The sequence below is a fragment of the Apaloderma vittatum genome, unplaced genomic scaffold (assembly GCF_000703405.1).
Source record: "Apaloderma vittatum isolate BGI_N311 unplaced genomic scaffold, ASM70340v1 scaffold43406, whole genome shotgun sequence".
Classification (NCBI taxonomy): domain Eukaryota; kingdom Metazoa; phylum Chordata; class Aves; order Trogoniformes; family Trogonidae; genus Apaloderma; species Apaloderma vittatum.
Window position 1 is genome coordinate 1,754 of NW_009724181.1, and position 14,384 is coordinate 16,137.

The 14,384-nt window shown below is 52.9% G+C and overlaps 1 protein-coding gene across 1 annotated transcript; it reads right to left on the reverse strand.

The window, feature by feature from the left end:
* Positions 1-319: 319 nt before the first annotated feature.
* CARD10 (caspase recruitment domain family, member 10) lies at positions 320-13,906 on the reverse strand (the record flags this gene model as incomplete). Its single annotated transcript, XM_009872367.1, has 20 exons — positions 320-527; positions 765-880; positions 1,527-1,648; positions 3,704-3,862; positions 4,320-4,419; positions 4,784-4,853; positions 5,135-5,375; positions 5,739-5,862; positions 6,679-6,859; positions 7,337-7,457; positions 8,146-8,186; positions 8,425-8,540; positions 9,328-9,474; positions 9,573-9,767; positions 9,940-10,065; positions 10,194-10,349; positions 10,692-10,874; positions 12,768-13,093; positions 13,409-13,546; positions 13,688-13,906. Coding segments are annotated over 20 exons (3,089 nt in total), but the record flags the coding sequence as incomplete, so codon positions are not given.
* Positions 13,907-14,384: the final 478 nt, after the last annotated feature.

Genomic DNA, 14,384 nt, shown 5'->3' on the forward strand with positions numbered 1-14,384 from the left:
TGTGGCAATCTGGCCACATACCAGAGACAAGGGCAGCCCAAGGTGACAGAAAACAGCCCGTGAGGGTGGTTTCCACCATAACAGGTAGAAGATATCTCTCCAATAAGTTACAGAAAGCTCAGATAGAGAGGTAACACGTGTTACTCCCCAACTCTTAGTGGCCTCAGGGGAACCAGAAAGGCCACTCCCGGGTGTCTTCGCTGCCAGCAGCCCCTCAGGGAGGAAGGACATGCTACCTGGAGGAGTCTGGAGAGGCAGGAACCCCCAAGAACATCTCTTGTGAACAGCAGCTGGCAGTGCCTGCTCTGCTACTCTCAGCTCAGTCATCACCCTCCTCGATCCACAGCGGGCGGGTTTGCTCCTGGAAGATGCATCCCCGAACCACCTTGGGCAGCTCCTCCGCGTGGCTCCAGGTGTGGGGCTCCACGCGGGCCCAGGAGTAGGGCAGAGCGTGGAGAAACTGCTCTGCACCGCGGCACTCCTTCAGCACCTCCGAGTCCCGCTGTCCCACTTTCCCCAGCAAGCTCCTGGGGAAAAAACAGGGACAAGCGTTACCCTTGGCAGAAGATGGGGTGGCAAGAACACCCAGCAACTCCCTCACACAGACAGAAAGCCGATTTTCCTCCCTTTTTCGCCTCACAGTGGCCAACCCCAACACACACAGCAAGTGCTCACATCCCAAACTTCATCTCTCCTCTCTGAATGGAGACAAGGGCCTCTCTCGCTTCCTGTGATACCCTGCATCCTTGACACTCTTTTCTTACCTGAGTCCTCTAACGTTCTTCTCAGTGACCTCGACATGGATAACGATGGGGTATATTTCACTTTTAATTAGATCTCTCACACTCTGAACTCCCAGCTCTAGCAGGCAGTGTTTATTCTGGAAGGGAAATGGAGTAGATTTACTGATTTAAATAGAGAAAAAATAACCCCAGTCCCTGACAGTTACATTAAATCAGATCCCATACTGTGAAATATCATTGCTTTTCCAATAGTAGTTCCATTAGACATGGGATTTATGGACAGTGCTAAGATGGAAAGGGAGAATTAAAGAGCAGGGTCACCCACTCAATCACCACCAAACCAACCCAGGAGCCCACCGGATCGCTTGCTCGCCACAGCCCATCTCCACATCCCCTTTGTCATAATTGTCACACACAGCCCCACATTTCTCCATCTGCCCTGAGCAGAGTTGTTGTCACTTCGGCGAAGATGAGGAATGTGAGAGCAAGGAGGTCACTTCTGCGTGTGGCATTTCCCACCACCTCCCCCATGAATCCCTAGTTGCTGTTTCTTTCACCTGAGCTCAGCAGAGACTCAGAGACAAGTCTGTACCTGCTGCTCCACAACCCCACAGCACCTGGACGGAAAACACCCTCCAAATTACACAGCTCCCAAGCAGGCAGCGCCTTCTCTATCATCACACCACTCTCCCTCTTCCCCCACTCAGCCGTCCCCTCCTCTCCTCCAATCTGAACAGGGTGCCCCATCCTGGCCTTCTGTCCCCACACCAAACAGGTCAGCACCTTCTCCATTGCCTCCCGGATCATGCAGATCCGCCCGCTCTCCCTCCGGTCCTGGGGGGCAGTTCTAGACACAGGGTGCTCCTGAGCATGAGTGGCGCTGGGATCCCCTTCTGCCAGCTTCTCTGTGAGCCAAGAAGAGATATGAAAAGGGAGACGTCAGCCCTTTCTCCCCCTTGCATGTACTTTCTACCGCAGATCCCGCACGTTTGCTGCCGCGTTGATGTTTATTGAGTTCAGCGTTTATGGATTCTGGAGAGCAAGTCTAATTATACAACATTACATATTGGTACAGATCTCCCGCAGCTTTCTTTGTACAGAACAAGCAAGACATCACAGCTGAAGACACCTTGCATGGCAAAAGCAGCACTTGCATTGCAGGGCCACATCAGGCTAAGCCAGCTCACAGCCATCACCCCCCCTTCCCCGCTGTCCTATAACTGAGTATGGCAAAAAAATAATCACTTTATTTTGCCAGGCAGGTTTTCTGCAGTGTTTGTGAACAGCATGAGCTTGTAGATGGCTCCAGTGAGCGGCGGGGCTGGGAAAGCAAGAGGAGTGTGCATCCTGGAATGAGAGAGTAGGAGGAAGATGGGGGGAAAGTTTAACCTCCTTTTGTTGGTGGCATCCTGAGCCTCTCCTCCTGCTCAAAGGTAGAAGGACAGCACTTGGCAGCCGAGCGAAGGCCAGGCAGGAGAGCAGCAGAGAGATGATGCTGAGACAGAGAATCAGGGACAGAGCTGGCAGGACAGTGAGATCTGGCATGGTCCAAGTAACTCCTGCCAGGTACCCCCAGCAACTCCCAACAGAAGAGGATACAAGGCTTTTAGGAGATCCTCACCCCTAAGATTGAAATAAAGCAATGTATTTGGGAGAAGGTATGTTTAGAACAGAGTACAGAGCACATTCCAGCTCTCCCGAGACCCAGGCTGGCTGGACATCTGCTACCTCTGCCCAGTGGCAAAGGTACTTCCCAGGTAGAGCTGGATCCTGCAAAGCCATCGGTTTCCCTCAGAGGCAGCAGGCTCCTGTGGAAGATCAGCTGACTTATCCTAACTCTGCACTTGCTGTGAAGTTCTTCAAAGGAAAATACAGGCAGTAAAGAAAAGAAAAATGGCTTGGGGCTCCGGGATCACCTTCCTTCTCCCACAACAGGAAAAACTGATAGGGGAGAACAGAATTTTTGCTCTCGGTGTAAATTCCTGGCTACAGTAAGGGCTTCGAAGCATCTTCTCATGCAATGTGAGGGGAACCCTGCAGAGGGCTCAGTAGAACAGGATATATGGCCAAGTCACTCAGATGAGAAGCCCAGCGGCCAAAATTTGCAGAGTCAACCTTCTTCAGCAAACCAGAGATTTTTCACTACCTCCATCATCATCCCACAAAAAAATATAAGGGCTCATTCTTCAGTCATGCAGTTGGCAAAGGGAGAACTGTATACACACGGAAAGAGAGATGGAGAAGAGAGAGGAAAGGAGGAAAGGAGGAAAGAAGGAACTGTCCTGTGAAATTCCCTGTGGAGAAAAGCCCTTTCCCCAGCAGCCTCTGCCATGGTGTGTCAGTCTCACACTGCTGGCAAAAGGAAGGGGACAACAACACTAAGGCTGGATCCTCTCATTCCTGGGGAGGAAGAGCTGGTATGAAGTCAGCCTGCAGATCCAACCTCAGCCAGGGGCTTAATCTCTGGGAAGAGCTATCCAGAGCAAGGCAATGCCACCACTACCACCCACTCAAGGAAAGCAAGAAGATTCCCACACCCCAGAAGACCAGAAGTGAGGGCCAGCTTCCCTGTGGGCCAAAGGGATAGGACACAGTTAAAAATAGGAGGAAACATCTTGTAGACACTCAGCCCAAAAAGGTGACTTGTCTGCACGTATTGTCTGAGAAGACTGAAAGACCCCCACACTTAGCTGCTGAAGAGACACCTCAGGTGCTTTCCAAGAGTGCCATGAGACCACATCTCATACTTCCAAGACTAAGAGCACCTCTTCCCTGAACTGGTCTCCACAGAAGTAACCTCTTTGAGCGACACTTTAGCTTCCCAACACCCTGCTTCCCATCTTAGCAGGAGGTAAAAGGGAAAAGCAGCCCTTTGAAGTAGGGCACTTTTGTAATTTACCTCACTCAGCCACGGGCTCCTAAAACAGCCCTGGACATATCAGCCCCTCATTGCTGCCTACCTGCTGGGTACACATGGAAGTCCAAGCGAGAAGTGGGCAAATCCAACAGGTTCCTGATGAGCCGTGGTGCGATGCAGTTAGGTGACAGCACCACAGGACGGGGTGTCTTGACTACCACAGGGCGCACCAGGCTGTAAGGCTTCAGGTTCACATCCGGGTCTGGAAGACAGGAATGAAGAAGAGAGAGTCAAAGGTGAGAACATGGGAGACCGGCCTGTCATCAGTTCACAGTCCATTCTACCCGTACCATCCCCTCATCCTGACTCAAGAAGGCACCCACCAACCATCATACATCCCAAGAGAGATCCTACCCTGGTTACAACACTCACTCAAGGGCAGATATCCTGGCTGTAACCCCTCTTGCCCATTTCCTGTGACTCCCCTGAGCTACAAACCAGTGTATTCTCCACAAAAAGTAAGAGGACCCAAGAGCCACAGAAGCAACAGAAAGCCCCAGAAGACTAGGGAAAAGGAGCAGGGGCTTTAAATACGCCCAGGCTTCCCAAAATCCTGTTACTAGAATCCTAAGAGGGATCCTAGGCAGAGAGACTGAGGCATCCCAGATGCCAACATCCCTGCAATGCCTGATGGGGCAGGTGCAGGGGTAACAGCTCACCTGAGCAGGGGTCCAGCCACAGCTGCTGAGGGGGCTGTTCTGGGCTCCTCTGTGGCCTAGATTTCACCAGGCGCAGTTGGCCCAAGGCACGTTTCTTTAGCTGAAAAGGAAGTGAGGGCAATAAGGCTGACAGGACAGACCACTTCGCGCACACACACGCACACACACAGAGAACTGGCTGCAGAACACTCGCTGGCAAAGCAGATGGAGTGCACACGCAAAAAAAACCATGGGACCGGGTCTGTAGCCAGTCAGGTTCAATCTGGGAAGTGGGGATGGGGTAAGAAAGCAGCCACAGAGCCGTAAACACTGCCTGGGCTATAAGCCCCTGCTCTGCTTGCGTATCCAGCTGTCACCTCTGTAGGAGTTGGTTTACCAACAGAATGGGGCAGATTATGTGCTGAGGTGGTTGGGTGGCCATAGGCACACACACAGAGCTCTCATTGCTGGCTTCTTTGGCTTACGTTATTTTTGTGGCCCCTCTGCTGCCCAGGCATCTGGCCCTTCTCCCGGATCTTCAAAACCTGGCGAGCCCTGAAAAGACAGAGAGCTTGCACTCAAGCAACTCTAGAGCCTCCAGGGACCACAGCCTGCTGTGATCGATTTTGCCAAACAGCACAAACCAGCAGAAGCATAGGCATATCCAAACCCTCACTCAACCTTCCAGTCTCTCAGGAACACCCAAACACTACTGCACTGGTCTCCCATACAAGGCCTGGGCAGCCCATACTATCAAGAGGTCAGTCTGCACCCCTCAGGACTCCTAGGGGATGCTCATCACAGATTAATGGAGCCATCCTCCTCATATACTTTACCTGCTGTAGTTGGGCACTGTTCCCTTGTCCAGGTCTCTTATGGTCAAGGGATCGACGCGGGAGCAGTACCACTCCAGCCGCCCTTTGTGCATGGTGTCCGTGATGTGAAGGATCTCCCGACATTTGACGCACAATGCGTAAGGGTCTGATGGCTCCAGGAGGGACAGGTTGCTACGTACATAGAACGAGTCTCCAGAAAACTTCTTCCCTTCTTCCAGGGCTTCCCGCAGAGGCTGGTATCCTGCAGAAGGAGACACAGGTTACCACAGAAGAGGACATAGGAGACAACTGTCACCGATAAGATAGCCAAGTACCAGCACAGCCTTGATGCTATGGATTGGGATGGGGGGTGCAGAGGAGGCAAACAGACAGAAGGTCTGTACCTCCATCCTGTAACTCAGAGGATGCACAAGTCACACCAGACAGGAAAAGCTACTGGGGCTATGGCCAGCCCCTGTGTCAGCTATGGTGGCCTAGGACCAAACAGGAGAGGAGAGAGAATAACAGATTTACCTCCAGGGCTGGGTGGAGGGTCTGGAAAAAGCGGCAGAGAGCTCAGGCTCAAGCAGCAGAGAGCTCAGAGACCCAGCCACCAGGGCCTTACCTTCCAGGTCCAGCTGAAAGACAAGACTAGAGGGCACGTCCCAATGCTGCAGGCTCAGGTGGGCGACCTCTCGTGTGCAGTTCTCCAGGGAAAGTACCTCTTCCTTCAGCGACGGCACCCTCAGCTATCAAGGACCCGATGCCATTAGACCTAAGGGCTGGAAGAGCAAGTTCCTCCCCCAGCTCCCTCACCCATCAAGGTTACACAAGAGATGTTGCAGAGTGACAGCTCAGGGAAAGCTCTACCTGAGGACAAGGCATCCTCAGTCTGCCTCTGGATCCCTCTCCTGCCTCCAAAATATCTGCTGCCAGCCACTACCCAGCCCAGATGCCAGACCTCTGTGAAAGCAAATGCGTGTACGTGAACGCGTGTGGGAGTGGGGGCGGCAGAGCTGGCTTATTTTCAGTTACAGGTGGGATATTTATTTAAGCAGTGTAGCTGTATTTCAAGTGGTGACATTCTTGCCAAAACAAATGCCCTTCCCTCCCGCCAGGAGCTTTCTTCAGAGCAATTATTCACTATAGCTCAGGAGGGTCACAAAGGTCTGAGAAATCTTGCTCCAGAATTGATTGCTTTGCAAGAGGCGTGTGTGGGAGGCAGGATGCAAAGTGCTCTGATATACTACAAGGTGACAGACAACTCCAGAGACATATAGCCATATTGTTATCTTAACTGTGTGACTCCTTTTTATTTCTCCCCTCCCACAGCTGAAGAAGTGTTTCGAAACACTTTTTATGTGCACAGGTACACTCGAGTGCCATGAGACCTGGATGAGTGTGCTGCATAAAGCCCTGGGCAGAGAGCAGTCCTAGGACACAAGAGAAATGGAGGTGGACTTCCAGGTGGGTAGAGGTCAGCTTGCACTGAGGATCACTCCACACTCCCTGCAACATCCCAGGTGCCTTGCAAACCCACAAAATGAGCCTATTCCCAGACTCACCTCAATGAGCCGGCACCCTTCCCTGAGTCCTGTCTCCTCGACCCGTGAGCCTGGCTTGACCCACTGGACATAAATCCCTGTCCTGTTCCCTCCAAGGATGGAGATGTCTGCTCCAAGCCCCTTCTCCTGGGGTGAGGTGTTGCTGGGGTGACTCATGCTAGTGAGCTGTACCACCAGTGACCTGGCAAGGAGAAACATCAAATCCAGCAACAGAAGTTTGCTGCCTTTGCTAAGAAACAGTTCCCCATGTCCTGTGTCCAACTACATGGAGTTTGCTGTACTGAGTGCTGCGATACAGAGCTCACGATTCACAGCCATCACCAGGGCACACACACAAAGCTTAAAGCCCCCACAGCCCCTCCCATCCCACCAGCTCCAACACCAAAGCCAAGCTGCATGCCCAAGGTCCTGTCCCCACCTAGACAGCTCTATGTCCAGCCCAAGGCAACATCCCCACCCCTGACACAACAAATGGGACAGCATAAAATTTGGAGTTCTGCTAGAAAGCAAGGACTATAGGAACTTCATTTCTGTCCTCTCCCACTAGCAAGAAAGAGCCCGCAAGGGGGGAGGCAGAAGGAAGGGTGGTTCCCCAGCACCATGAAGAAACCCCCCAAGCAGCCGTCCCAGAGTGCCTAGCTCAGAGAGCAGCAATTACCTCCTGGTGACCTCCTCACGGCTGGGAAGCGTGGACAAGCAGATCTCTGACTTCACCCTGGCGTAGGTGCTGCTGGAAGAAGAGGAGAAGGTCCCAAGCGAGGCACTAGCAAAACCACTGCCTAGGAAAGAGAGCAAGAGGGAGAGAGGGGGCACATCACCTCTCCGAGCACTACAGGGAGCTCATGTTCTCAGTGTGGCAAGGGTCTGTAACTCCCTCCTGGGCATTTTCTAGCATCTGACTGGGAAATTCAAGCTGCAGGGAGGCTTTGAAGGGTCACCCTCCTGCAAAAAGCGTTTCCTATGTCTCCTGAGAACAAGCAAATCTTTGCTCCCTTCATCAGCCCTTTGGTCAGAAGGCACCAGCAGCCAGGGCCACGTGGATGTGCCCAGAGCTACGAGCACCCACCATGAGACCTGCCAGCACCAGGAGCTCCACTCCAGGAGATTCACAATCCATCACCCACGTAGAAGAAGATGAAAGGAATATCCAATAACACCCCAGGGCAAAGGCATTTCTCTCTTCTGCTACCTACTCCCCCAACTCCACCCCAATTCCACATCAAGTTCCCCATCAACATAGCTCTCCAGGGATTAAACTGTGAATAGCTACTTGCTCTGCAGAGGAAAAGACAGGTTTTCCAGCTGCTGTCTCTGGCAGGGCACGGCGGCATGTGTGGGTCCACAGCATGCTGCTACAGGTGCAGAACCCTTGCAGTGAGCTGCACAAACCAGTTGTCCAACCCCTCTCCCCACACCCACCATCTCTTTTTAGTTAAAGCCCTTTGGGGAAAGCCCCCACCCTGGTACCTGTTGCATCTTCAATGCTGCTAAAGGAGCCACAGGACAAGCTAGAAAGGAGACACAAAGGGCAGCTGTGAGGCAGCAGCATCTTCAAAACCTGTTTGCATCCCGTTATCTACCCCATTCCCACAGCCCTCCCCCACCAACTAGAAGCACACAGCTCCCAGCCAGCCTTCCTGCTCCACATCACAATTCCACATTTCCTCCTGCCCTGTCAATCTGCTTTCTCTGGCCCCTGCAAGCCCCACTAAGAAGAAACAGACTCAAGCAGCCCCCCGCAGTCACCTTTTGTAGGGCATGGACCTATCTTCCCGCTGCCGACGGAGGATGGAGCCAATGCAAGGTGGGAAGGGGAAGGTGGAAAGGCGGTTGATATCCTTCTCGCTGTCAGGGGTCACCTCCTTGGGCAGATTGAAAGAGAAAGGTCTGTTAACACCAACACCCAGCAGCACCTCTCCCCTTCCTTTGGGAGGTTGTGAACACTTCCTCAGGTACCATGTGGGACCATCAACATCCCTCCTAACACCCAGGAGCACCTTGTTTTCCCAAGGAGAGAGCACAGATGGAGATGCATGACACTGTGTCCCCATCTTTTTTGCAATGAACAAGCTGTGGGAGTAGTGGCAGATGAAGGGAATATCCAGCCTTGTCCTTATACTTCACTTTTAGCCACGGCACAACCAAAGGTGTGAGCAACCTGTACAGGTTGCTCTAGGCCTACAGGTTGCTTTAGGATCCTCTAGGACGTCAAAAGGAAAGAACCTAGAGTCAAAGGAAAGACCCTAACTCCCTTAAAAACAATACAAATGCTGCTACAGGATTCAACAGAGCTTCGGATTTCTCCCACAGCATGTGTAGATTAAACAGCTTTTGGGGAAGGATAACATCTTACATGAATGAAGCTGTTGATTTCTATGGTGGAATGAGGAAAGGTTTGCTCCCCTCTCTTTCCCACCCAGCTGGGAGTTGCACACTTTGGTGCAGCGTTGGCTGGCTTGTCAGAAACTGAAAGAACATAGCTTTGTGCCTGAGATCTGCTCTCACCCTACACCTCCCTCCCATTCCCAGTCTTCTACCAAGTCACAGCCCCATGATGAACCCTCTCCAATACTTCTGTGACCTTCCTGAGCAATGTGGGTCCCTGCTGACCTCAGCTGAGGGGTCAGCCTCTCATGGTCAAGCGCTCACCATGCTCTGAATGGCCGAATCCCCTGGGAACGGGATAACAGAAACACCCAGTGCATCCGCAAGTCCAGGTGTAAAGCTGGTGGGGTTGTCTACGAGGCTCCAGGTGCTGCTGAGGTTGGAGGAGAGGGAGTAGGAAGAGCTGCACATCTGGGAGAGAAGGGACTCCATCACCCCATTGCATCCCCCAGAAATCACTCTTGACCCCTGTGCTTTCTCTGTTCCCCCTTCTTTCTAGCCACCCTCACCTTGCTCAGGCTGTGGCTGCCTTGGCACCGCTGCAGCTGCGCCTCCAGCGTGCTGTTCAGCCCTTCTGCCTGGCTCAGCTTGCTCAGGAGCTCATCCCGCTCCTCCTCCAGAGCTCGCACACGCTTGCGGTACTGGTCCTTCTCAATCAGGCTCTGGGAGTATTGTAGCTGCACCCCATCACGGTTCTGGATTGCCTGCAAGGAGTTGAGAGTGAGAAAAGGCAGAAAATTGCACTATTAACCCCCACCTCCTACCCTGGCATGGATAAATGGAAAACATCCACTGGGCAAGGAGGGGGTATCCACAACAAAGACACAAGTCCTGGTCCTGCTGGGAGGTGGAGAGCCAGTGGGGAGAGCAATTTACCTGGTCCCTCTCTTTTTCAATCTCCTCCAGCTGCAGCAGCACTGTGTTCATACGATGCTTGTAGAGATCACAGTCCTTCTGCAGTGTCCGGTATTTCAGCTGCAGATCTTCCACCTCCTGGAGGTACTGGAAACAGCGAGCAGTGAGCATTAGCCCTCCTGGAAGTGACAGCTGCGGCTTCCCAGTCCCCTCTCTCCCCTCTCTTCCAGGCCCTGCTCAGTGTGTGGGGATGAGAGCAGTGATGGATACTCTACCTTATCCCTCAGCTCTTCGGCCCACTGCAGCTCAGTCTGCAAGGAGTTGAGTTTCTGGCAGAGATCCTGCCGGTCGTCTTGGGCTTCCTTCCAGTCGTGCTCCAGGATGTCCAGCAGGATCTGCTCAGAGCCCGGCACTGGGCCCTCACCAGGCGTCTGGGAGGCAAGAGGGTACCATCACTGCCCTACAAGCTCCAAGGGAGCACCACACCAGGGCAGTGACAGGCAGACTGACATCATCACTCCTGCATTAATCTGCTCTATGCTACAAGGCAGAAAGTCACGCTTGCGAGCACATCTAACAGCTGGGAACAAGGACTTATCACTACCCAGACACAGAAGCAATGGCAGCTACCACAGCCAAGTGATATGCTCAAAGGAAGGGACAGACGAGCCCAGGACAGTGGTTTCCCCTATCTTTCCAGTGCCCATGTCACCAGCAGTGAGGATAACCCAGGAAAGAATGTGACCTGCAGCCTGCCCTGCCCCACCAGGTACCTGCAACATGCCCTGCAGCTCCTGCAGCGATGCAATGAGCCGCTGGTTCTCAGCCCACAGCTCAGACATGGCGTCAGGGTGGCCCCGTTCCTCAGTCTCTCGCTGGGTCGGCACGGACGCCTGTTTCCGCAGCAGGCTGCACTCCTCCTCCAGGCTGGTTACTTTGCATTTCAGTTGGTCCACCTGCAACCCAGGAAAGAAACACAGTTGGACACAGATGGCCCTGCAGCTCTGCCTTAGTGAGAGCGTGAAGCAGAGAGGACGCTAGGCAGAAAAACAGGGTCTGGAGAGGAGGAAAGCAAGGGCTGGGCGACCATGAGAAGGATTATCCTACTGTTGGGCCAAGGTTAGCACAGCTGTGCATAAAAGCTTTTCCCTGCAGGGCAAAGGGGGAAGATGCACTTGCATAAGCGCATTCAGTCTCAGGATCCTCTCTCGGCACAGCAACTTTCTGCTACCTTGGGGCATCTCCAGTGCAGCTGGCCTTGACCATGGATGGACCAGGGACCTCTGGTACACTGCCAGAATCAGCAGCTGTGAGTTTCTCAAAGGCTTCCCAGCTCCTAGAATAGCTGAGAAACAAACTCACAGCAGAAAAGTCAACTGGGAGCTATTCAGAGATGATTCCCCACCTCTGGCCTGGGAAGCATTTGAGGCTCAAGATTCTGGAGGCTGCAGGATACTACAGGTCCATCACCACATCCTGGCATGCTCCCACACTTGTCCACTAACATATTATTGGAGATATGAGGAGGTCAGTTACTTTTAGGAATTAGAGAGGTCCTCACTGTAACGACTGATGAGGTTTATCAGAGAACCAGAATTTCACAGTCAGGTAAGGCTTTGAGAGGAAATGAGGCAAGGAGAAATGTATCAAAGCCAGTGAGCACTACACAGCACTGCCAAAATTGCCAAGAAGGGGCTAGAGAACTGGATTACCTCTGCAAATCTGCCCAAAAGACCTAGAATGACTTTCAGGGACCAGTAACTTCTGGACCCTGGAGCCAGGAGGGGAGGCAGGCTGGGACTTGGTGATCCAGCCTGCTTTCAGGGGGATTTATTCAACACACAGTTACCCGCAAGCATTTCACCTCCCTACTCAGAGCAGGCCCAGGAGAGCTGGGATTGGTAGGAATACTAGATAAAAGGTAAGGTAGGATCCCAGTGCAGAGCAAAATGAGGGATGAAAGGTAGCTGCTGTGTGACACATCCAGGCCCGGACTGTAGAGGGAATGCCAGGAGGTAGCAGAGCACTGAGAAAACTGGGTTATTAATAGGTTCAAGGTCCTGCCTTGCCTAGGCAGGAAATGGGCGCGTGTTTGCTGGAGGTGAGAGCTTGGCAGCTGGAGTGCGATGTCATGAATTCCTTCAGTTACTCGGGGCATGAGTCTCCCAAGCGTCATGAGAGAGACAAGGCGTCTCTCATGGTGGGGGAGTTGGGAGGGGGAGCAGAATCTGAGCCAAAAGGCCACATAAGCAGCAAGATGGGCTGGGTAGCTCCAGGCAGCACATATGCATCCAGTGCCCCGTGTGTGGGTGGGCTGCACAGCCACCATTCTCACTAGAAAGAGGAAAATGTAAGCCTTTTCCAAGTAAAGAATACAAACATGTAGCTTGACAGAATCAGCTGCCTGCTGCGTGCTTGTGCTGCCCAGACATGGTATGAGCAGAGCAGGCAGCGCAGGGCAGCAAGCTCATGCAGGAGCACACAAGACATCTCCTGGTACCAACAACCAGGCTGAGAGCCAAGAAATGCCAGAGATGCCCCAGAAGCTCCTCTGAGGCGTCAATATTGGCTCCTCTAGGTGATGTATCTCCAGCTGTGGCATGAGCTAGTGATCTATCTCCAGCTGTCCCGGGCCAGCGGCGAGCCTCCTGCACTGTGCCCACGACTCAGCCACTCCGCAGGGCACGTTCTCCCTCAAAAGCAGGGGCACCGTCCCAGTACACATCCCACTTGCCATCAGCTCCTTCACACCCACGGACCAGCACACACAGATATCTGTGTGCATCCCTCTCAGCCACCAGACTCTCACCCCCTCCCACCACAACCTTCACGTTCCCCTGGGGCCGTACCACCAGCTGCAGGTCCCTGCTCCGCAGCACAGCCATGTTCTTCTCCTCGCAGAGCTGTGCATAGCGCATGGCCATCATGTAGTTCTCGTCCTTCAGCCTCAGCAGCTCCACGCTGTTGGATTCCCACTCCTCCCTTAGCCGTTTGCAACGCTCTTGCACCTTCAGGAGCTCCTGCAGCTGCTGCTCCAGCCGAGACTGCTCTTGCTGCAACGCCTGGTTTTTCGCCTGGAGCTGGTGCTCCTTCAGCAGGTGCTCTTTCCGCTGAGCCCTCACCTTCTTCACCTCCATTATCAGGAACTGAGTTAGTCCCTCAGGGCCTTCCTCATCTGTAGGGGGGGACCAAAGAGAATCAGGTCCTGGCTGCTGAGACAGAGGTAGTCCTCAAAAAAGTAACCCAACGCTGTTTTCCATCAAGGGAAACCAAGCTCTCCTGTGGGTTTGCAGCCCTTCTTGTCCCAGGCTTACAGCACGATGGCACACCACACACATACATTTGGCCCCCTCTCTACTAGATCCAGAGCACAGAGCTGTCAGGGTTCCTCACATACAGGTATCATGAACCAGGGCTCTAAACATGCACATGCACAGATTTCTGGCCCTTCCCATGTGAGTAGCAACTGAAGGGGTGATGGAGCCCCTACCCAGGATCATAGAGCAGCGCTGGACTGGCTCCCTCCCTGTTAGCCGGGTGTAGTGCTCTGGGTAGTAAAACTCCAGAGACTCCAGGAAGGCTTCATAGCCTCGCTTCCCACGGCGCCGAAGAATGTCCATCAGGTAACCTAGAAGAAGGGATAAAGAGCTAGGGTGAGTTCCCTACAAACCAGAAAGAAAACAGCATACACCTGCTTCGTGATATAAAACAGCATCTCCACCAGTTCTGCTTCCATTGACAAGAATGCGAATGAATGAAAGAATCCCACCTGTCTGGTTGCTTTTGCAAGGGAATCGGCACGAATTCAGCACCTCCTCCTCATCCTGCTCATCTATCACACGGCACTGGCGCAGGTATGGGGTGAGTTTTGCGGGGTTCAGGGAGCGGGTCAGCTGGTGCCGTGCACTCTCAATCTTCTCCCAGATAGTGTCTTCTTCCTCCTCCTGCTCCAAGAGGCCGCAGGCTTGGAGAGGGGCATTCTCCAGGGCTGGGAGGATAAAAGGAAAGGGAGATCTGAGGGATGATGGAGGAGCACAGAGGTAAAAGGCATGAGTGAGCATGGGAGAACATGAGTCAAGGTATAATGCTGCAAATGGTTTGATAGTCTTAAAAATGGCACCCAAATACACCATAAGTCATTTTACACACAATTGTTCCAGCATCATCTTGAACATCCACCCAGGGCTTCAGATATGCAGCAGGCAGAAAGTAGTGGTGCATAAAGGAGTTAGGAGCATATACAGTAGGAAGTCTATGGAAGATGTCATTTCATCCCCGAAGTACTCTTAAATCCCCCCAACCATCGCACATCTTCCCTTTTTGCCCCACCCCTGAGAATGCAAATATCAGGACCTAGACTCTTCACAGCCTGGGACATGCTCTCCCATAGTGGGGTTGGAGAGGAAGGTTTCCCTGCAGACCCATTTGCCCTGCGCACATCCCAGGAGTCGGTGACAAAACTGAAG